This window comes from Leguminivora glycinivorella, chromosome 5 (genome assembly GCF_023078275.1).
Source record: "Leguminivora glycinivorella isolate SPB_JAAS2020 chromosome 5, LegGlyc_1.1, whole genome shotgun sequence".
Classification (NCBI taxonomy): domain Eukaryota; kingdom Metazoa; phylum Arthropoda; class Insecta; order Lepidoptera; family Tortricidae; genus Leguminivora; species Leguminivora glycinivorella.
The window spans coordinates 21,315,085-21,340,422 of NC_062975.1; the positions used below are offsets into that span (position 1 = coordinate 21,315,085).

The following is a 25,338-nucleotide window of genomic DNA, read 5'->3' on the forward strand; positions in this document are numbered from 1 at the left end:
CATAACCGTAAAACGATGTATATGGTAATTTACGCACTAGGGTAAACTCGCCTCATTCGGTGACACGCCTAATTCGGTGATACAAGCTTTGAAGCACTGTTCCGAAAGACGATTTTTGGTTGTTTCACCGAATCAAAGAGGATCGTGAGTTACTGTCAAAGTAAAATGTGTAATCATAGTGCATAAACTGCCATCTCTCGACACAAGCTTAAAACTTTTGAACAGTCTTGAAAATATGGCCCATATTGTTAGCTTGATATGTGTTAAAATGTCAAATATTAATATTAGCGCCATCTTTATTTCTAGCCGAGCGTTCCCCAAAGGTGTAACGCCACCTAGGCCACCGTACCTTTTCTCTAGGGCTTTGAGGTACGTTTTTTTCTTACGCCGTGTCTTGCGTGGGCGACGGTCGCGCGACCGTCGCCGTCGCGTCTCATCGCATCGTCTACTTCCATATCGATAAGGTTTGATTTCGTATGCGTCGCATCGCCGTCGCGCGACCGTCGCCCACGCAAGCCACGGCGTTAGACTTTATGCGTCTATACGGAGTTACATATGTCTTTGACCGAATTAAGCGTGTCACCGAATGAGGCGAGTTTACCCTAGATCCGAAGAATGACGGAAAGAAATCGGATGACGGACATTGGATCTAGTGTGAAAAAAAAATACCATATACCTATATGTAAATAGTTCTACGGCTACTATGGATATTAGTACAAAACCACTCTAAGTAATTTATCTTAACCAAATAATTTAATAAAAAGATAAAATGGCAAATTTTCTTTCTTTACCAATTTGGAAATTCTTTTTTTTTTACTAGCCTATAATTGTGTCCCACTGCTGGGCAAAGGCCTCCCCTTTCTTCCGTGGAAATTCTATTCATTAGAAAATAATTCGAAAAAAGTTAAATACAAAATTAAAAAGACAAACGTATAAGAGTTTATAAACGAATTTAAACGTATATCAGGCTTGTCAGCGTTCCACTAAACAAAATTCCTTTCATTTATTTCATTTCATTTATTTCATGCGAAACCATGGTTACAAGAGGTGTTACATAACATAAATTAGGTACATGGTCACCCTGCAAGGGCGTAGCACTGTCTTATAGAAAACTAGCTTAAAACTAAAAACTTTACATGTACAATAAATAAAAGAATATTAACAAGCTGTGAAAGTATTACATTACGCGTACATTGTTATTTTCCGTCAATAATTTATAATATTAGTTTACAATTTTCCACTTTCAGATTAAAATTATGACTATAAAAAAACAATAATAGAAATAAGTTAAAAATAAGTTAAATGTCAATATTTATATAAAAAAAAAGTCAATTAATTAGTGCTAGAGCGAGGAAGTTAGATTGTCATCAAAGAACTCAGTAATTGTATAATAGCATTTTGAAATAAGTATTAAGTAATTCTTTTAAGAGCCTTATGAAAGTAGAGTCTAGTTCTTCATTTCTAAGATCGTCTGGAAGTTTGTTAAAAATTTTTATTGCCATAACATATGTACTTTTTGAATGTATTTTTAATTTTGATGATGGCAGCATAAGCATATTTCTAAGTCTTACTGAGTGGGCCCTAGATAAAACTTCTTCCCGTTTTTTAAACATGCCAATATTTTTCCTGATGAATTTACATATTTCTAGAATGTACAATCCCGATAGAGTAAGTAAATTATGTTTTTGGAAATGTGGTTTGCATGTCTCTGGTTCATAGATATTTGCTAGTATACGAACGAGCTTTTTTTGTAGTATGAAGAGATCTGGTGCATCCGTACTATTTCCCCACAGGATGATGCCGTAGCTTAGCCATGCATAGGCGTAAGCGTAATACATCATAAGTGCGGTTTGTAAATCTGTGGTTCGTTTGATTTCTCCAAGCGCATACACAAAACTTGACATTTTTCCTCTGATTTTGTTTATGTGCGCTTTCCAATTTAAATTCGTGTCTAAAACTATACCTAGCAATGAAAATTCCTGTACTGACTCTATCTGTATGTCGTTATATCGGAAATCAATTTCTAAAGGTTGCTTTTGGTGTGGTTGGAAAGTCATGATTTTTGTTTTACTAAGATTAAGTTCTAAATTGTGATCGTTCATCCAGTTCGTGATATTATCAAATGCATATTTAATTTGTTCATTTATATTTGTAGTAGAGTCACATGTTATTAAAAGGGATATGTCGTCTGCAAATAAAGTACAAGGTATGTCCATAATTTTTGGCAGGTCATTAATATAAATTATAAATAGGAGACACCCTATGACGCTTCCTTGTGGAATTGACGCGTAAATGTTTTTTTTGGTTGATCTAATGTTGCAGATTTCGTTAGTATTTGGGTCAATATACTCTATTGCTACGTATTGCTCTCGGTTTTCTAGGTACGATGAAAACCATTTATGGGCTTGTCCGCGTATTCCAATGCTGTATAACTTATCGAGTAGTATTTTGTAGTTGACTTTGTCGTACGCCTTAGTCATGTCTAATAAAATCCCGATCGCATGTTTCTTTGAATTTATTGCGTTTAAGGCTTCCTGGACAAATTTGTAAACGGCGAGAGTGGTAGATTTGTTTTTCCTAAAACCGTTTTGACTATCATCAAAAATTTTATATTTTTCACAAAAATTGTACACACGGTCGCACATTGCTTTTTCGAACAATTTAGATGCAGTGGGGAGAAGAGCTATGGGTCGGTAGTTGCTTGGGTCCGTTTTTGAGTTTTTTTTATGTACAGGTTTAATAATAGCTTTTTTTAGTAAGTCTGGAAATGACCCCTCATGGAATGATTGGTTTATTAAACTACAGAAAGGCGGTGTAAGTTCGTTCGCACATTGTCTTATTAATGCAGGAGGTATTTCATCGATACCGCAGCTAAATTTGTCCTTAAGATTTTTTATAAGTTTGAAAACTTCACGATAATCGGTGGGCTTTAGGAACATTGTGTTTTCTAAGAAGTTTTTCACGGGTCTGGTTTGTTTATTTTGTCTCGATTCGCCAATTGATGCAAAAAAATTGTTAAATTCATTTGCTATTATATTGGGATCTGAAATTAAGCTGTTATCTATTTGTAGCTGTATGTTATTTTTACCAGTTTTCCTGGTTTTATTGTTTCGTTCATTTATAACGTTCCACATTGCTTTCACTTTATTTGTAGACTTTTTTATTTTGTCTCTATAGTGTAATTTTTTTGCAGTAGCTACGGCTTTTTTAAGTGTTTTTACGTATTTCCCGTAGTATTGCGTTAAAACTGGGCTTTTTGCTTGGGTTGTAAGTATTTTCAGCATACGCTTATTTTTACACGCTTGCTTTATTCCTACCGTTAGCCATGTCTTCCTACTCGTGTCTTTAATTTTGATATTCTGTTTCGGAATAGTCTCATTTAATATATTTAATAGGGTGATATGGAACGCTTCATAGTTCTCGTTTACAGTTCTGTTTGGCAATAGAATATCGCTCCAATTTATGGTTTCAAGTTTCATTTTAAAATTTGTGATGTTCGCTTCATTGTAGAGTCGCTTTTTTATATGCCACGAGTTAGTCTTTCTATGATCAGTTTGAAGTAATTTTAATGTTATTGAGGTACCTGCGTGATCTGAAAAACCAAGTTCATCGACTGATGTGGACATATCTTTATCATAAAAATTTGTGAATATGAGGTCTAGGCATGTTGATACGGTTGGGGTGGTACGAGTTGGTTTTTTTATGTATTGTATAAAGTTATGCTCTAACATGCATCCCAAGAGCTTGCTTGTTTTTTTGTTTAAATTGAGTATGTTAACGTTGAAATCCCCGCCAATTATTACCTTATAATTATAATATTTATTTTTAATGTAAAATAAAATTGTGTCTAGCTGTTTATAAAAATATTCTTCATCTCTTCTGTTCCAGTACATAACTACAAGCAGAATATTATATTGCGGTAATATAATTGCACACGTTTCCAAAACGTAATCTATTGACATTTTTGTGATATCAGATTCATCAATGAACTCTATGTCATTTCGTAATAGGATACATACTCCTCCGCCGCTCCGGGTTTGACGACAATATGAAGAAGCAATTTTATATCCACTGATTGACACGACATCGATCTTATCCTGTGTTAGCCATGATTCCGAGACGCATATAGCTTGATAGTCTTTATTTTCTTCTACGAATGCTTCCAGTATATGTTGCTTATTGAATATACTTTGAAAATTTTGAAATAATGCAGAAAATAGGAAACATTTAGGAACGAAAAAGATCACGTTTTTCTGGTTTGTTCTGTTCCTCTTTTTCTTGTGGTGATTTTAAGTCTGGTTGTTTACTGTAGCCGTCTATGTTGTCCTCTAATTCGGTGTGTTGGTCGAGAGCTGTATGTTTCTGTGGTGTAGGCGGTGCTTGCAGTATCGGAGATTGTTTCTTTCCGTCTATGTATAAAATATTATTTCTGATGACTGCGTGCTTGCCTTGCTTTCGCGCGCTACGTAGGCATTCTCTAAGCTGCTGTCTATTTTTTAGTCCCTCGTTGTCCAAAACTTCAGAAACCGCGTATCCTGTGCCGTTGAAGCAGTGTGCGTGCTGTAGCACATATTTTTTCATTCGCATACTAAGGAGCTGAATTATAAGTGGGCGACGATTTCCTTTTTTTCCTACTCTCTTCACTGCTTCAATAAATCCGTTTATATGGATATTTAAAATGTCATAGAACATATGGTTTATGCGTGGGTACAGGTCATATTCGGTTTCGCCGTAATATTCATCCAGTCCATATAGAATAAAGGTTTTTTGGTTTTCGTTGTCGCTGTTTGTACACTGTTTTGTATTATTTAAGCCTGATTTCAAAGCAAGAATTTCGTTGTTTAGTTTCCGGTTTTCATTTTCTAAATCTTCAATTTTTTTGTTCGTATGTTGTATTTGTAATGAGATTTGTTTTTGTTCTGTAATAATTTCCTCATTTTTGTGTGTGAACTCTAGCTGAATTTTTTTATAGCTGTATCAATTTCTTGTTGAATCAAACTTCTCATGTCTGCTAAGATAATAGTGTTGTTGCGCTTTAGTTTTGTCTCCAATATGTTAGCAATTAGGTCTATAGTCAAGGTTTGTTCGCATTTATTTTGTACTTGGGAATTTAAAGTATTTCCCAGGATGCTGAGGTTTGAGTCACTGTTTGTCGGGCTAGTCGGACTGCCCAATAGGTCGTCAACCGACATACAGGTTTCGTTGAGCATGGGGCCCTCAAATGCTTTCCTTACAGGGGTATTGTCGTTTTTTCGACGCGTTGTTACGTTTGCACATGATGGGCAACGCCAGGTCTTCTGTAGTTCCAAAATATTTTCAATATAATACGCTGTGGGCATACCTAGACACTTATAATGGTAGGTGTCTGCGCATCCGGTGCATTTTAATAAGTGAAGACTGCTTTCAATTGGATTTGGGCACGCACTGCAGTTCATTTTGGGATATTATGTAAAAATAATCCAATTTCAAGTTTTACGCCCTCTCGCGGTAAGTAGGGTAAATTATTAGTTCACGCCTGTATTGATCTTCGACCGAGCAAGTGTATCCGTTTCACGTGGTTCGCGCGTGCGTCGGCAGATGGCGCTGTTTTCAATTATGATTTTGTTTTCTTTTATTTTAAATTGCTTGAAAAAAGAAAAAGTCTCTGTTTTGTAAACATGTACCTTAGAATTAACTCAGTTTGTCATTTGCATGCACGTGCTTAAAAATAAAAATACAAAAAGTTTCACAGTTCATGAGAATCGAACCCGGTCACGAAGATTGATAGTAGCGTCTTTGCACGCAGAGCCACTCATCTATAGAGACCTCTGGCGAATTTACGGATCGCAAGGTGTGTGTGTATTGGTTTAATGTAGATAAGAATGCGAGCTCTGGCGGGTGCAACTGAGATCGAAGGTCAAAGCAGTTTTAAACATCCGTAACACATTTTTTCTACATATTCGCGATATTTACTATTTTTAAGATTAAAAAATCGTCAGAGCACTTCTTTGCGTGACAGCTAGCGCCATCTCCTTTTGTCCTTGAAATAACAACATTGTGGAAATTGCATAAAGTTCGAATTTCAAAAAACAGTTTTCTCAACTTATCGGGTTTCACCAGTAAACCTTCGCTATGTTAGTGAAAGTTACATTCGATCTATTTCCGTTTCCAATCAATAAAACAGTTTTTGTGACTAGGCTCCCTGAATGTATTTAACTTCTAAGTCAAATTCTAGTTTACGTTTTAAACAGCTGTATTTTGTGTCAACACTACAAATATATCTGCAGTTGGGTGATCTCCTGTATTAAATGTCTGTGGCGCAATCTGTTTAGTATTCAGTAATAGCCGCGATAGTTTGAGAAACAATTTGCAACTGACGTTTCGATCTTCAACGTACCAAAACGTGAGGGTACTTCGCAAGCGTACCCCAAAGTCTAGTGGGGCCAAGTGTGGGGTCAGAAGTGTGAGAGTTTAAAGGGCTGTACACTAGCGGGCGTAGCACACTAGTTCGATAAACTTTATCGCGTCGGTCCTTATCGCACTTACAAATCGTACGATAACTGTCACTTACAAATGGATGGTGATAAGCAATAATGTGTCAACCCACACGCCAACCATTATGAGAAAATGGCGTCTAAAGATTTTTTCTCATTTTTTTTGTGTTTCTTAAAAAAAAAAATTGTTTTTTATATAGATTGTTGTGTTTTTCAGCTATAATACGTTCAGGCCCCGTAGCCGACTGGCATTTCTCCGACGCCAAACGAAAGCGATACGCCGCTGGCTCTGTCGCGCCAATACGCAAGCGCGATAGAGATAGATATCTACTAGCGCTTCGTTTCGTGAGCGTTTCGTGAGCGATTGTGCCATTCGGCTAGCCACCCAGTAGTAGTGATTATTGTAGCTTAATTTAATGTCAGTTTCCTTTTTTTTTTTACTACTCAATGTTAATTTAACTTAAGATTACACAAGTGGTGTTAGCCTATAATTAGTTGTGCAATAAGCTTAAAATGCTAATGCATGTATACCTAACCATGTATCATTGTAACCGCTTTTGGCAGACCTTAATAAATTAATAAATAAAAAAAATAACCTAACCACAAAATTAAAATTTTGAAAAAACCTCCGACCGCGACATAGTGGACCGATTTTCATGAAACATAGCTAAGAACACTCCCGACTAACACAGCTTTCAAATAAAAAAAACTAAATCGAAATCGGGACATCCGTTCGGGAGCTACGATGCCACAGACCGACACACACACAGACATACAAACAGACAGACAGACAGACAGACAGACAGACAGACAAACGGACAGACAGACAGACACGTCAAACTTATAACACCCCGTCGTTTTTGCGTCGGGGGTTAAAAACAAAACCTAACCAAAATTAAAATTTTGAAAAAACCCCCGACCGCGACATAGTGAACCGATTTTCATGAAACATGGCTAAGAACACTCCCGACTAACACAGCTTTCAGACAAAAAAACTAAATCTAAATGGGTTCATCCGTTCGGAAGCTACGATGCCACAGACAGACAGACATACTGACACACACACAGACAGACACGTCAAACTTATAACACCCCGTCGTTTTTGCGACGGGGGTTAAAAAGGACGGAATAACGTTTTATCGTTTATCACGCGACCATGTTTGTCTTACTGGTGCCGTAGCCGAATGGCATTTCTGCGACGCGAAACGAAAACAAAACGCTCACGATAATATATCTTTCGTAGCTATCTATATCGCTCTTGGGTATTGGCGCGACAAAGCCAGACTACCTTTCTGCGGCGTTTCGATTTCGTTTCCATTGCCATTCGGCTACGGCAGCTGGCTCTGTCGCGCCAATAAGCAAGAGCGATACAGATAGATATATACGAGCGTTTCGTTTCGTGAGCGTTTCGTGAGCGTTTGTGCCACCACCAAAAATCAAATGAAAACTACCTAAGTATACGCTACTAATACCAGCTATTTTCTCAATAAAAAAGTCGTAAAAATACTAAACACATCAATTCCCCCTAATAAACTCTAACTATAAACTGAATAAGCAAACATGTCGCATTCTTCACAAACAAACACATATAAAACACTTATCTTTTTATCAGATAGACCATGATATCAATATCATAAGGTCGACAATGTTTCAATGAGTTACCTACTTGTTTTCCCCACTCACTTTCTGGTCGACTTAGCAGTCCCTATGCTAATGTGAAGCATTCCTTTGTAAGGGACAGGACTCTATTGTTGACTGCATAATACTGGGAAAACAAAAATAACTTACACAATGGAACTACCCGTGCGATGCCAAGCGTATGCTATGTGGAACTATAGGGTGCTTACTCATGTCTCCAGAATCATCCCCTCCTTGCGTTATCCCGGCACTTGCCACGACTCATGGGAACCTGGGGTCCGGTTGACAACTAATCACAAGATTTGGCGTAGGCACTAGTTTTACGAAAGCGACTGCCATCTGACCTTACAACCCGAAGGGTAACTAGGCCTTATTGGAATTAGTCCGGTTACCTCACGAAGTTTTTTTTTTTTTTTTTTAATTATTATTGTAGACTGATCAGCGATTGACCCCTAGTCACACCTGATGGAAAGTGAAGACAAAGTCTAAAATGGAGCTCGCCGATTCAGTAACAGCCTATACACTCTTCTTGAGCGCAATCCCCAGAATGTATCCGATAGAATATCCTTCCTTCACCGAAAAGCGGCTGGTAAATATCAAATGACATTTCGCACATAAGTTCCGGAAAACTCATTGGTACGAGGGGTTCGAACCCGCGACCTTCGGGTTGAAAGCCGCACGCTCTTACCGATAGGCCACCAGCGTTTTTTTTTCTTTTTTTCCAGAACCACCATGTGACGTGTCGAAATTATCGCTATGACAGTATTTCTATTTTTTTTTTATTTTTATTATAAATGGGCTTACTCTTGACCACAGACTAGCCAAAGGCAAAGACGTGGCCTACGATGGAGTGAGCTCGCCCAGAAGATGCCAGTATTTCTATTGGATAGTATTTAAAAACTTGGCGTCGCTCGGTTCAGCAAGAGCTCAGGGTGTTAGGGATTGGGAGGAGGTAACCCAAACTGCGCAAGACCGGTGTAAATGGAGAAATATGATTCAAGCCCTACACCCCAGCAGAGGGTAACAGGATGAAAAGAAGAGAGTATTAAAAAAAAGTTTTAGCTGTAGGTATATCCATTACTCGGTCCGTACCTGTTAACCTGTGGTACTGTGAAGGTTCAGGAATAGCCTCAGAACGTAGCCACGAATACGTTTACTGGACGGTTGGTGCCCAGATCTTTTACCCTACGCTAACTTACACTCTGCTTACGCGTCTCTTACACTACCTATGCTTACGGGTCTCTTACCATATGCTTACGGGTCTCTTACCATATGCTTACGGGTCTCTTACCATATGCTCACGGGTCTCTTACCATATGCTTACGGGTCTCTTACCATATGCTTACGGGTCTCTTACCATATGCTTACGGGTCTCTTACCATATACTTACGGGTCTCTTACTCTACCCCTACGCTTACGCGTCTCTTAACGCTACGCGTCCTTTTCGTCTTCTATATCTACTTCTCCCGTTGGGTCTTTCAGATCACGAGACAGCTCAGGTGCTCTATATCCCGGTTACGAACAAACCCCTACGGTCAGATATAACATACATAATGCGCAGAGACTATAGCCCATGTAATGTACGTAAATACCGGGAATGCCTGAAAGCTTTAACTTTTTCCGAAACATTTCTTGCGACGGATATGAATGAGGCTTTCAAGTCATTTCATGATTTAATTTGCTTATTTTATGAACTATGTTTTCCGTACATAAGGTGTAGAGTTTCGAGTAATTGTAAAAAACATAAATGGATTACAAAGGGACTGAAACGAAGCTGTAAAATTAAACGCACCCTACGTTTTAAACACTATAAAGAGAAAACATCAGAAAGTAGATTCGAATACAAAACTTATTCAAAAATGCTACTTAAATGCATAAATACTTCTCAAAGGCTACATAATTATAAACTGGTACAAAACTCTGCTAGTAAAAGTAGAGCATGCTGGGAAATTATCAAAGATAATCCGAATCAGCCCCTTACGAATGATCACTATATTAATGAAATTAACAATGATGGTACTATGATAGAAAACCCCAGTCTAATTGCACAGGCATTTAATAGCTATCTAATCCAACGTACGAATAATACAAACACAATTATAAGAAATACAAATTCGAAATATGTCAATAACACTATCTTTCTCACTCCTGTAAGCCCCAACGAAATAAGTAACATAATACGGTCACTAAAAAACACTAATTCTACAGGATATGATGGATTATCAACTAAGATTCTAAAACTATGCATTGCCGAATTAGTACCAGTAATAACTCACCTTATTAATCTATCTTTCGAGTCGGGAAGCTTTCCGAAGGCTTTAAAATTGTCAGTAGTCACACCGATATTTAAAAAAGGAAATAGGTCATCAATGTGTAGCTACAGGCCGATAACGCTTATACCTGTCATATCTAAGATATTTGAAAAGGCTATGCATAAAAGAATCATGTCATTTTTAGAAAAATATAAAATCCTAAAAAGTGAACAAAACGGATTCCAAAAAAATAAAAGTACTACACTTGCCACATTTAATCTCGTTAATGGAATTATTAGAAATATTGACAATAAGAAACCAGCTGTTGTAGTGTTCTTCGACATGTCAATGGCATTTGATTTTGTGTCACATGATCTGCTTATTGCTAAACTTGAGAATCTTGGGATAAGAGGGCCAACACTGCAATGGCTCATTTCATATCTAAAAAACCGACAGCAGTGTGTTGAGATAAGAAGACCTGAACACTCAACAACAGTTAGTCATAGATCTTCGTACATGAAAATTAGCCAAGGAGTGCCACAAGGCAGTGTACTAGGGCCACTTCTTTTTCTGATGTATATTAATGACCTACCGGATATAACAACACATCAATGCACACTCTTTGCTGACGATATATCGATTCTAGTGACATGTAATAATGAAATGCAATATAATAATGACATTAATAATACAGTAAAATCTATAATTGAATGGCTAGAATACAATAATTTATCTGTCAATATTGACAAAACTCAATATGTCCAATTCCGTAGTATAAGAAACAAAGGAAAGTCATTAGATGTCCGATACAATAACTCACAAATTAAGGAAGTCGATGTTGTAAAATTCTTAGGCATCACCTTAGATATGCACTGTAGTTGGAAAAATCATATAGACATAGTGTGTGATAAGCTCGTAAGATTTGCATATGTACTAAAACGACTTCGCAATATATCTAGTTGGAATACAGTAGTGATGGCTTATCATGGATACGTAGCGTCTCAGCTAAGATATGGACTCCTTGTATGGGGTAACTCTACTGACACAATTAGGGCTTTTATAGCGCAAAAAAAGTGTGTAAGGGCAATGTGTGGAGTACCCCAACGAGAATCTTGTAGGCCACTATTCGCAAAGCACGAAATTTTGACACTGCCTTGTATGTATATTTTTGAAGCTGCTGTGTTTGTAAAAAAATATCCACATTTGTTTGTCAAGGCTAATCAAGTATTCCATAGAAACACAAGAAATCCTAATAGGCTTGTAATTGATTTTGTTCCTAATAGTGCCCTTTTATGAAAAGCAGTTATAACATGTGCATACAAATATTTAATGCTCTCCCAGATACAATAAAAGATCTTACCCTTAATTCATTTAAGACACAACTCTATCGTTGGCTAAAAATTAAAATGTTTTACTCTATTGACGACCTGTTTTGCATGTAATAGTATTACTTTAAGTATTTAGTTAAGTTTAGGTTAAGTGTATTTGCATGCTGAATCAGCAAAATATGTATAGCTCGATAAATGTATATACCTACCATCTCATTGTACCATATTTTAAGCGAATAAAGAATTTATTATTATTTATTATTATTATTATGTGCTGAGTGTTTATATCAATCTATTTATCATTTTACTGCCACAAAATTGATGTATAATCAAACATAGAAGCCATAGGTAGCCACGGTTGGTTAGTTAGTTAGTAGTTTAGCTTAATTAGCTGCCACATAATTATCCAGTTACCTTTGCTCTGCGGTTAATGGAATGTTAGATTTAATATTCGTTTAGTTTATCTTTCATGGAATTGTAAATTTGTAAATATATCAGCACGCAGATTGTAATGAATATTATTTAACAAATACAATAAAAAATCTTTGATTTTAATAAATATTATTTATGTATGTAAGGTGATTCTGACTGTATTTTCTTCAGGTGTTTTCAGTTTGTTATTATTATTTATTTATTTAACCCAGTGGACAGTCAATATTGTACTTAGTGCCACAAAGCATTTTCTGCCGGCTAACCTTTGGGCAAAACAGAGATTCATCATAGGTTACCCTTTCGCTGACAGTGCTCCGCCTGTCGACGTACTGTCACTGAAAATACATAACGGATATGTCCTTTCTGCGGCAGTAGTTCGGCTGTCGACGTAGTGTCTTATTGCGTAGTAATAGCTGCAACAAATATAGCATGACGAGAAATTAAATACCTACTAAGTAAACATATATGCTTATGCATACTTAGGTATATACCGGGTGCCCGGTAATTAATTGACAACCTTTTAACCACCAAGAGGGCACCTTATACTAGTCCAGAAAATCGACATTAAATTTTAGTAAAAGTCGCCTGCTTTTCGAGATTTACACACTTTTTAATATTTTAGGTAGTATTAAAATTTTAAAAAGTGTGAAAATCTCGAAAACCAGGCGACTTTTACTAAACCTTAAAGTCGATTTTCTGGACCAGTATAAGGTGCCCTCTTGGTGGTTAAAAGGTTGTGCATTAATTACCGGGCATCCTGTATATTATACATTATATTGCTACATATTAGGTACAAAAAGATGCAGGAGTGATCCTGTAAGTTTCGTTTTGAGGCACGTAAACTTAAATAAGAAAATAAATTATATCGAAATATCAAACCATTCTAAACAAAGTATAGGAAATGACTTCACCCCAAAGTTCAATTCCATCGCTTCCTCGAAAACCAATTTCAATTTCCTGTTCCAAAATTGACATAAGTACTATTCTATTCTCAAAAACACCCACTCTAAAAAGCTTTTTCACCACACTGGTAAAGATGAATTTTGCTTTTCGCAAACGGATAGCAAAATTGCATTTTATCCACAAGAGTGCCAAGTAATTTCCTACAAAAACTTGATGCCTTGAGCTGGCTTCTAGAATTTATCCATAAATAATTATAAAATCATACATATTTAAAAATACTTTAAGCGGGTTACTCACGTATTAAGTCAATATAGCGTTCGACATGTATCGGTCCAATTTCGAGGACCTTTCTCAAGAGTAGCGACCCCGCCTTTACATGTCGAGAGCGCGACGCATACTGCGGGCGCTTGCTCGGTGCGCGCGGCTGCTGAGGACAGGCGCAAAGGTCCTCGAAATTGGACCGAAACATGTCGAACCCTACATCGAATTAATACGTGAGTAACCCGCTTATAATATTTTTTAAATATGTATGAGTCTCACGGGAGTTTTATAGTTAAAATGAATCATAAATGTTCAATAGATTGCTGGATTTGATTTAGTTTGATGTTTTATAGTCAGTATTTTGTTCATGCGTTTAAACAACAACTTTGCCCTCTTTACAAATAACTATTAAAAAGAAAATGCCAAAAATCAGTAATCGTACATAAAGCATTCACTATCCCATTTACTTTTATCCCGCTAGTTTAAACGTATCAAAAGAATAGCCGGGCAAAGTAACAATAGGTTCATGTATGAAACAATTGTCTGCGTTATATATGGCACCGCAACATCCCGGCAAATGGGCTCATAGCCTATTTGCATGTATCATTTTCTGTTTTAGTCAGCCACCGAACGTAGGGCGGGGGAATTTGCTGTTATATTGGTGTTAAGGATTGTAGCTTAAAAATATATTAAAAATAATTTCGCCTGGCAACATTATGCAAAAAAGTAAAAAAAAAAATATAACCGTCGATTCACTTTTTTTTTTCCCATGTCGTCTCGAGGAGCATGTCGCGCTAACCTTTTCGAAATTAAAGTAAAATATAATATACTCGTGAAAATTCGTGTGTGAGTTTGTGGAAGGCTGATCGATTGAAGAAGCACGTCGCCTGTTCCATTTTCGGTGTCTGAGCTGGTTAAGGTAACTCGGATTCAAGGTAAGTCTGGACAAGCCGAGATTCGAGGAGCCTGGCCAGCCACCGCCGACTGCTGCATCGTCGCCTACAGCCGAACAAGGTGAGTGCTTCCCACAATTGACCCAGCCTATCTTAAATTCCCTAATTTCTTGTCGTGTCGTTCGTGTCGTTAAGCTATAAAATTAATCGAATACAGTCCACATATATAATTTAAAGATATCGAAGTAAAATAATCCCCTACATTTTTTGTTCCCTCGACCGGATAATTGTAAAGTGACCGTGGTTAATTTTCGATTTAAAACCCTTTCATTATTAGTTAAATTGTTCGTTGTAAAATCATAAAAACATTGGAGGGTAAGATTAGAAACACTTGGCTTGGGCGTTTTTCCATTAGTTAAGAAGGCGCGTGTTCATACTGTGCATAGACTAAAATTTGTTTCGAGTTTCGATTTAGTGAATTTCTGAACGCAACCATAACTGTCATCGCTGTTGTGTCAAAGTGAAAAGTAAACATAACCTCAATTGATTCCTTACATAAATTAAATTTATATTAAATAGTTTACTAGAGTAACATGGCAACGGAAAGTTTTGATAAAAACCGTGTAGGGCGGGATTACGCCTTTGTGCGGATGGAGTTTATTCATAGCAGTTGCGACTTAAAAGGTTATTGTTTGAGTGACGTGATCAGGCTGGAAGAGGAATTTCACGCCTTTCAAGTTGATTTGTTGACGGCGACTGCAGCTGGTGACCGTAAAAGCGAGCTGGAAATATCGGCGCAGTTCGAAAAAATGGTAAAATCTATAAAAATACGTTTATCGGAAACAGGACCCACCGTGTTAAAGACCAATGAAAATACGACTTCAAGTGCTAAATTGCCTAAAATAACTATAGTTCCCTTTGACTCTAAAATTGAAAATTGGGTATCGTTTATTCAGATTTTCGACTCACTAGTTCATAGGAAAAGTATACCTGCAGTTGAAAAGCTTCACTATTTGTTATCAAGTGTGACCGGGTATGCCTTCGATTTGATAAAAAATTACCCATTGTGTGACGAAAATTACATGATCGCGTACAACACACTTAAGGAGCATTTTGATAAAAAAAGAATAATTGCTAGTCTGTTTTATGAAAAAATATTAAACTGTGAGGTGGCAAGATCTAAAAGTCCTTCTGAATTAGTGAGAATTTGTCGAACTTTTAAAGAAAATATTGAAATTTTGTCAAAGTATAAATTACCCGACAGGAATTTTATGCTATTCCATTCATTGTGGTCTAAATTGGACGCTAGTACAAAAGAAGCCTTTGAGCTTCAACTTAATTCAACCACGGAGATTCCTAGTTATGAAGAATTAATGTCGTTTATCGAAAAGCGGAGCCAAGCATTAGAAAACAGTCTCGGTAAGTCATTAACAGTTAGTAGTAAACCGGTGTCGAACAAGCCCGTGCTTAATAAAGTTAAGTCTTCATTTCTTGTTCCTCCAGTAAATAATGTGAGTGATTGTGTTATGTGCTCCGCACCAGGGCACACATTTGAGCATTGTCCAAAATTTTTGGAATTGCGGCCAATGGATAGGTTCGCCCAAGTTAAGGAAAAGAAACTTTGTATAATGTGTTGTAGGCCATCCCATTCAGTTAAGAATTGCAAGTCCTCGGTGTCTTGTGGCGTTTGTAAACATAGACACCATACATTATTGCACTTTGATAAGGAGTTGGAACCGTCCACTCGGCAAACTCAAGTGACATTGACTGTCCATAATGCAAATGCACCAAGCCTGTTCTCGACGGCTATTGTAATGATAAAAAATAAATATAACCATTTAGTACCAATTCGTATGCTATTGGATAATGCTTCCGCATGTAATTTTGTTACATTAGAGTGCGCTCGAAAACTTGGAATACCAATTAAAGTTAACTCACCATCGGTGAACGGTGTCGGTCTAGCGTCAACGGACACTTTTGGAATTGTCGATTGTGAGATAGTCCCGGCAAATGGGGACTTATCTTGCACATTTTCGTTTGAAGCGTATGTGCTTCCTAAGATCTGCCCTGATATGCCATTGGAGCCACTTAATGTGTCGTCCTGGATGCATCTAAAGGATTTAGATCTCGCTGATCCATATTTTCATAAGTCTGGACCAATAGACATGTTGGTTAGTGTCAACCTTTTTGCTGCGGCATTACAGTCTGGTGTTGTCAAGGGCAACCCAGATGAGCCCATAGCCGTCCGCACGGTGTTTGGCTGGTTGGTGATGGGTGAGTGCCCTAGAGACATTAACACTTCTCGTTCTCGTTGTTCTAAGGGGTCCGGAGGTGATATGGAGAGGTGTTTTCTCGTGTCGAGTCTTTCATTAGACAACAGCATCAAGCGCTTCTGGGAGTTGGAAGGCTTTGATCTGCCTAAAAATATCGTTTTGTCGAAATCGGAATTGTCGTGTGAAAACCAAATGGAAAATTCATATTGTCGCAGTCCCGGGGGAAGGATGGTAGTACCATTAACTTATGTCGACCCTCAGGACAAACCAAGGTTTTCAAATTCTCGTGAGATAGCTCTCAAGCGTCTCTTAAATTTAGAGAGGAAATTTAAATTAAATCCTCAATTTCGGACAGCTTATGTCAATTTCATGGACGACTACTTAAGTTGTGGTCACATGGAAGAGGTTGGTCCTCCAGTGGCGTCTGAGGGTCAGTTCTATTACATACCTCACCATGGAATTTTGCGGCCAGACTCCGTCACTACGCCTCTGCGTTGCGTTTTTGACGCTAGCGCCCGAGACTCTTCGGGGCAGTCCTTGAATAGTGCGCTGCTGCCCGGCCCAAAATTGCAAAATAATATATTTGATTTGCTGGTTCGTTTTCGATGGCATGCAGTAGTGTTCACCGGGGACATCAAGCAGATGTACCGGCAGTTTCTTGTCGCTTTACAGGACTGCGACTATCAACGCATTTTATGGCGTCCATCATCTGATGAGCCTGTGAAAGATTATCGTTTGCTCACAGTGACCTATGGCGTGTCCTGTGCTCCCTATCAGGCGCTTTGGTGTATATCCAAGCTAGCAAAGGAGTTTTCGTCTCGCTCTCCCCAAGGTGCTGCAGTATTGGCTAGGGATGCATATGTCGATGACATTGTCTCAGGTGCAGACTCTGTTGAGGATGCGTTAGTGCTACGCCAACAGTTGGTGGAAATATTATCGTCTGCGCAACTTCATTTGCGCAAATGGACATCAAATAACCCCGAGTTTCTAAAAGGTTTACCTGGTTCAGAACTATATTCGGAACAACTTCACAACTTTGAAAACGTTCATGATCTGTCGCTAAAAATTCTCGGCCTGTCATGGCTTCCCAAGGAAGATACTTTCACATTCAAGACCTCCTTGAATGATTGTCGTTGTACAAAGCGATCGATCCTTTCGGATATCGCCCGTATTTTTGACCCTCTGGGCCTATTGTCGCCTGTCGTATTTTTCGCAAAATATTTAATTCAACTCCTATGGGTTTCTGGTGTCGATTGGGACAACGAGGTTCCTACTGACATCGCCCAAGAGTGGCGTAAATTTAAGTCACAATTGGTGAAGATGAATTCGTTATCCATTCCCCGTAGAATGGTTGAATCTTTCGTATCGTTGCAGCTTCACGGGTATTGTGACGCCTCGGAGAAGGGGTACTGTGCTGTCATTTATTGTCGTGTCGTTCAAAATGACGGAACTGTTGTCGTGCGCCTTTGTTGCGCTAAAACTAAGGTGGCTCCACTTCGTAAATGTTCCATTCCGAGGTGCGAGTTGCTAGCTGCTGTTTTATTGTCGGATTTAGTCGTCTCGTTTACAGACGCTTTAAAGGATGTTCATACTTTCGATGACATCTATGCTTGGTCAGACTCGACTGTTGCGCTGACTTGGATTCGTTCGTGTTCATCCAAGTGGAAAACCTTTGTAGCTAATAGGGTTGCGCACATACAAGAGAATATTTCTCCTGAAAAGTGGCACCATGTTTCTGGTTTGGATAATCCTGCGGACTGCGGCTCCCGCGGCTTGTTACCTGCTGACTTAATCGAGCATACGCTATGGTGGGCGGGGCCTACCTGGCTTTCCAAACCTCAAGAATCTTGGCCACAATCTGAGATCTTTCCAGATCAAGCCGCTTCGAACGAGCAAAAGATTTATAGTTTGCTCACGGCGTCTAATATGTCTATGATCGATGACATATTAAATCGATTTTCGTCCCTACAACGCATATTGCGCATTCTTGCCTATTGTTTTAGGTTCATGCACAACTTACAAATGTCATCTTCGAGATATACAGATTTGAATCTGTCACCAGAAGAAATTTCTAAGGTTCTTCTTTTTCTAGTAAAGCATGTTCAGGAGCAAGCCTTTGCTTCGGAATTGCATTGTTTATCGAAAGATAAAGCCACTCACTCCCTATCGAAACCCATGCGGAAATTGGCGCCGTTTCTGGACGACCGTGAATTGCTAAGGGTGGGCGGTCGCCTTTCTAAAGGAGACCTGTCGTTCGATGTGAAACATCCACTACTATTGCCTCGCGATCATAGGTTGACCACGCTGATCATAGAGGATTATCATTACCGTTTTATGCACCCTGGATTGCAAACATTGCAAAACTTATTAGCCCAAGAATTCTGGGTTCTATCGGCAAAAAGGGCTATAAACTCTGTTGTTTCATCCTGCATGAAATGTTTTCGGGCTCGTCTTACTTTGGAACCGCTCACCATATTACCTGAAAGCAATATGGTTGATGCAAAATTAGGTCCACTTCAGAGATGGAAATTGCTCCAAAAGATCCATCAAGATTTCTGGCGCAAGTGGCACGTCGAATACCTGCACACCTTGCAGCAACGCCACAAGTGGTTCGATGACCAGAAAAACATCATCGTCGGGACGCTCGTGCTCATTGTCAATGAGCAATGTAGCCCCATGAAGTGGAAGATTGGCCGGGTGGTACAACTCCATCCAGGGAGCGATGGGATCTGTCGAGTAGTCACGGTCCGCACAGAATCGGGCGAACTTAAACGCCCAGTAGTTAAACTGTGTCCACTGCCTCTACAAAATTAAATTATCTAATAATTCACTATCGTATCGTATCATTGTAAGCACTAACTTTATCGTAGATTTAGATTAAATTTCATATTTAAACGTATGTAAACTTAAACTAGGGAATTAACCCAAGCCATATTGTTCCTTTTTTTCTTATCCTTAGCATACAGTACTTGTGGAAAATACGTTGCATTTTGGCGGGCGGAAAATGTTAAGGATTGTAGCTTAAAAATATATTAAAAATAATTTCGCCTGGCAACATTATGCAAAAAAGTAAAAAAAAAATATAACCGTCGATTCACTTTTTTTTTTCCCATGTCGTCTCGAGGAGCATGTCGCGCTAACCTTTTCGAAATTAAAGTAAAATATAATATACTCGTGAAAATTCGTGTGTGAGTTTGTGGAAGGCTGATCGATTGAAGAAGCACGTCGCCTGTTCCATTTTCGGTGTCTGAGCTGGTTAAGGTAACTCGGATTCAAGGTAAGTCTGGACAAGCCGAGATTCGAGGAGCCTGGCCAGCCACCGCCGACTGCTGCATCGTCGCCTACAGCCGAACAAGGTGAGTGCTTCCCACAATTGACCCAGCCTATCTTAAATTCCCTAATTTCTTGTCGTGTCGTTCGTGTCGTTAAGCTATAAAATTAATCGAATACAGTCCACATATATAATTTAAAGATATCGAAGTAAAATAATCCCCTACAATTGGTATAAATATTACGATAAGCAGAATTCTGGTACGTTGCTGTGTTTTAGCGGTTACGTAACTTTGTTTATTTAAGTAAGACGACTAAAAGTACCTAAGGTTTTACCTATGTTTATAAAAAAACAGTTTTTATCGTATTTAGGATCAATAGTGCATGAAACTAAATTTTAAACACCAGTAAAAAAAGTAACGAAAAATTAACGAAACGGAATAAATTCAAAAGGTATCGATTTAACGTCATAATAGCTACACAATTTGACAAATAACCGCCTCAAGGTCACTTAAAAAACAAAAGTGCCAAATAAGCACCAGCTAATTCTTCAATAATATTTACGTCGTGGATTCCATTCAGAAATAATAGCATTTCGCGTATTATCCCCTGCGGCCGAAAACATCAAAGCATTTTTTCTCTTACATGTACGTCTTTTTCTACGAGTTGCATGACATTTTATTTAATACAATATCGCATGGGTTGAGGACTAATCCCAGATCGCTTAACCGAGAAAATTTAGAGCATTATCATAATAAATTTTATCAAAACTTTCATATCTGAGACATATTTTAGGAGCAAACTTTCTTTGAATAAATCTAAACTCAATTGCGTTGAAGTGAGATATTTTTGACACTTCTTTTTATAACTTTTGGGATTCAAAGTCATAGCCATGTCGTGCATAATAAAAAAACACGAATTAGGTATTTTATGAGGGTACTTTATTACAGAAATATTAATAAAGTATCGCGATATTAATTTGCTAGACTGCTTCAATTTAGGCATTACTATCGCCATATTAAATACATCAGTATTCAGGTAAGGTAATGGCGCCTATTAACGTGGTACTTAAGGCAGATTTCAAAAGATACCAAAAAATTAAGGGTATCAAAGCTCATTAACGACCACAAATATTTTTTTTATGGAAAAGTATTTATTGAACTATTAATTTTGAAGAGTTTTAGGATCATTTTAGTTTATTATATGTCATAAAATGATTATTGAAGTCAACATACCTAAATTTTCTATTACCGTGGTAATGATCAGGTTGCAGTTCTATTAACGCGAATTGAGATTTCATTACCGAGGGTATGAATGACAGTGTTTTTCTGCCATCGGTAAATAGAAACCCATCTCAAAATTCGGAGCTTAATACCGACGGTTGAATATACAAATTATGACAAATACATATACCTATACTATCCTCCTTTATGAATACCCACAGAAGACTCAGTTTCACCTAAGAAATCTGTACTTACGGTACACTAAATGTCATATTTTGATACAAGACTAATATGTCGCTCGGTAATAGATACTTCTATAGGAACCCATTACCGACCCAAACAAATATTGCATGGATCGGTAATAGATTCTTATATATTCTATTACCGAGGGTTATCTGATCGTACCATCGGTAATAGGCATAAATTGGAGTATTATAAAATCTAATTCCGACCCATAAAAACAAAGTCATACAGATGTATTTTCATTACAAATCAAAATAAAATATTGGAACCTTATATTAAAACCAAGTTTACATAACTGGTAAGTAAGCATCAGACTTTATGTCAATGTTTAAAAAAATTGACAAATTAACGGTTTTCATAGAAACTACGAAATCAGTCATGAAGTTTTTGCTAAAAATTAAGGTTTTGTTGAATAATTTTCATACCGCGTAAATAGTTCTTTGATAGCGTGAATAGATCAAGATTGAAACAACTGTAAGACATTATATAACTGATCACATATACTTAAAATAAAGCAAAAAGAACTAATATCACTACTTTAACTATTACCGTGGTATACCACAGTAATAGAATCTACTCACGAAATGGCGCCTTTCACCGCTGTCTTTTAATTTCCACTTTAAACACATTTCCAGGCTAAACAATACGTAAAAAGTACTCAGAAGTCATGTAGAAAACTATAAACAATAATTTGAAATGCATAACTTTCTCCTGTTTGCCATAATTATTACGTAAACTACTAAATGAGATTGGAGTTCACTTAGGTTTAGCGTCACACGTCAGTATGACACAACCTCTTCTCGCGGCCCCGTGGCAAAAACTGTCAAATAGCGAGCGTCTTCTTTCATTCACACTCTCTATCGCCTATATGTGCGTTAGTCAACTAAACAGGCTTCCTTTGTGTGAGTAACTTTTTTTAAGAAATTGGTCGGTTTGCCTATAAAATGCGTATTTGCAAATGCGGCGGTAATGGACGTCGATTTCGATACCCGCGTTGATAGCCGCCGTTACCTTAGTAACAGTTACCACTATAAGTATACCGAGTACAAAGCGCATCATGATCAACAAAGCTAAGACATTTGAAGTACTTAAGTAAAACGTGTAAAATTAAAAGGAAACTATCTCACCCTTTCCGACCTTTGATGATCACCGATCACTCGTAATGAGCGTGTCAGAGTCCTAAGCTTAAATCTCGACCGTTTTGACATGAGTCACATTTACTTTATTACCTTATCCTACATGAGACGATTTCTCTTTACGTCTCAGCCTTCCGACTGCGCCAATTCAAACGTCTTATTCTCTATTTAATAAAGAAAAATAAAGAATTACCTTGTCCTACGTCAGAAGATTTCTCATTACGTCTCAGCCTAGCGACTGCGCCAATTAAAACGTCTAATTCTTTATTTAATAAAGAAGAATAAAGAATTACCTTGTCCTACGTTAGACGATTTATTTTTACGTCTCAGCTTTCCGACTGCGCCAATTCAAACGTCTTATTTTTATTTAATAAAGAAAAATAAAGAATTACCTTGTCCTACGTCAGATTATTTCTTTTTACGTCTCAGCCTTCCAACTGCGCTAATTCAAACGTCTTATTCTTTATTTAATAAAGAAGAATAAAAAATTGCCTTGTCCTACATCAGACGATTTCTTTTTAAAAATCCTCAGCCTACCGGTGGTCTACCGACTGCGCCAAATCAAACGTATTATTCTTTATTTAATAAAGAAAAATAAAGAATTACCTTGTCCTACGTCAGAAAATTTCTCATTACGTCTCAGCCTAGCGACTGCGCCAATTCAAACGTGTTATTCTTTATGTAATAAAGAATTACCTTGTCTTACGTCAGACGATTTTTCTTTACGTCTCAGCCTACCGACTGCGCCAATTCAAACATCATATTCTTTATGCTTTATTATATAAAGACGAATAAATGATAAATAATTACCTTTCTTTACATCAGACGATTTCTCTTTACATACTTCTAAGCCTTCCGACTGTGCCAATTCAAACATCGTATTTAACACAGACGTGGCATTGCAATTTATTTGCTTACCATGCAACATCACATATCAAAAGCAACCCGCACTTAGTTCTCCCGATGACAACTATTCGCTACCGCCGACAATATTGCGAACAATATCACTACATCTCTATTTCATCCCGACCTGACCATGACTTATAGGGGGCTTAATTTAGATATTCCGTTGAAATTATGTGCTAATCGTTAGGCTGAGATGGGTTAAACGTATTGAATTAAAGGTTTGTTGAATGGGGACCAATTTAAACTTTCGTGGCACATTGAAAATGTTAGTCCAGATACTAATATTATAAAGGTTACCTATCAAAAAGTCGAAAATTATAATGTCGAATATTAGTAGCCCGAAAACGCTTCCCATTTTATTAATTGGCCTAAGTTTTGTTTGCCCGAAAGTACTTTTCCCCTATTATTATTTTCCCCATTTTTATTTCGCTGTAATTTGGTTTCGCTTATGATTCGAATCAACACTTATTAAAATTCCGAAGAATCATTTGACAACTACTTTTTGTCGCGTAAAGTTTTTATTCCGAAATATTATTTAGCCGCTATATCAAAAGTTCGAAATTCGAATTAACACTTATCATTTGACAGCTATTTTATATGGCGTATAGTTTTATAAGTCGAAATATTATTAAGCCGCTATATCAAAAGTTCAATAAATCCTTAATTTTCTAACAAAAGTTTGTTCCCGATCCTCATGGTCGTAGTTCTTACTAAACCTAAGAATCCTTGGCATAAGAGTTTATGGCAAAGGTTTATGGTTAGGGTCGCAGTTCTAACCTAACCTAACTTACCTAACCCACTTTTCTAGCAAATGTATGTTTCTGTGGGGGTCGCCGTTCTAACTTAACCTAACCCACTTTTCTTACAAATGTTTGTTTCCGTCAGGGTCGCAGTTCTAACCTAACCTAACCCACTTTTCTTGCAAATGTTTGTTTCTGTATGGTCGCAGTTCTAACCTAACCTAACCCACTTTTCTAGCACACGTTTGTTTCTGTATGGTCGCAGTTCTAACCTAACCTAACCCACTTTTCTAGCAAATGTTTGTTTCTGTAGGGTCGCAGTTCTAACCGAACCTAACCCACTTTAGCAAAAGTTTGTTTCCGTTCGATGTCGCGTAGCGTCGGATTATGAAAAGGTGGTTAGGAAACTGTTGTCAAATGATAAGATTTGCAACCGTTTTTCTGGTTATTGAGTTTCTATAAAATTATATTAGGGAAAATGACATTTCGATGTCACGTAGCATCGGATTAATGAAAAGGTGGTTAACAAATTGGTTGTCAAATGATAAAGTTGGCAACCGTTCTTCTGGCTATTGAGTTTCGGGAAAACGATAATGTGGGATAACAAACTAGCGATATTTTAAAAATATGGTAAACAATGTGTTTGGATTATAAAAATTCTGTCAACCGATTTCGGACAAGTGATAATCGGACAAAAGATTTTCGAAACATCGATAGGTTACCATTATGAATGGGAAAGTGTGTGTGTCTGTTTGTTTGTCCGTCTTTCATGGCAAAACGGAGCGACGAATTGACGTGATTTTTTAAGTGGAGGTAGTTGAAGGGATGGAGAGTGACATAGGCTACTTTTTGTCTCTTTCTATCGCGAGCGAAGCGGTGGGCAAAAGCTAGTAGGTAATATTTTGGAAAAATAATTTTACCCAGTGAATCTCGAATAATAAACCCCGGTTAAATTGGTATCTTCTTATCATGTCAAGGTTCTTTTCTTTTTTATACATGCCCAATAGGCAGCAGCATAAATTTGGTATTACATACATACATTCACGCCTGTATCCCATAAAGGGGTAGGCAGAGCACATGAAACTACAAAAAGTCTCAGTGCCACTCTTGGCAATAAAAGGGTTGAAAGGAAACGAAAATTTGGTATTAAAGTGAGTAATTATGGAATAAGGTCACATATTTAGGTACCAGCTGAAACATATTATTTTTTTACATTCCGTCATTTATTATTTATAACTACGTTCTCGTAACAGTCAGTGTTTTTAAGTTTTTATTTACATTTGAAAAGTGAGCCAAGAAAGTTTGCTGAGAAATGTTTCTGTGCTAGTTTTTAAGCGGTTTATATTTAGTTTTCAAGACTGCAAAAC

The 25,338-nt window shown here is 37.5% G+C and overlaps 2 protein-coding genes across 2 annotated transcripts in view; one reads left to right on the forward strand and one right to left on the reverse strand.

The window, feature by feature from the left end:
* The window catches only part of LOC125226582, a 509,615-nt gene that overhangs the window by 474,635 nt on the left and 9,642 nt on the right, over positions 1-25,338 (reverse strand). The window lies entirely within an intron of this gene.
* LOC125226581 lies at positions 16,110-19,945 on the forward strand. The gene is made up of 2 exons (XM_048130585.1): positions 16,110-17,519; positions 18,365-19,945. The coding sequence occupies exons 1-2, from the start codon at positions 16,253-16,255 to the stop codon at positions 18,376-18,378; spliced, it is 1,281 nt and encodes a 426-aa protein (XP_047986542.1). The 5' UTR covers positions 16,110-16,252; the 3' UTR covers positions 18,379-19,945.

Excerpts from the sequence above, each read along its gene's own strand:
- LOC125226581 (XM_048130585.1), top strand. The coding sequence starts at position 16,253 with ATGCCATTGGAGCCACTTAATGTGTCGTCCTGGATGCATCTAAAGGAT.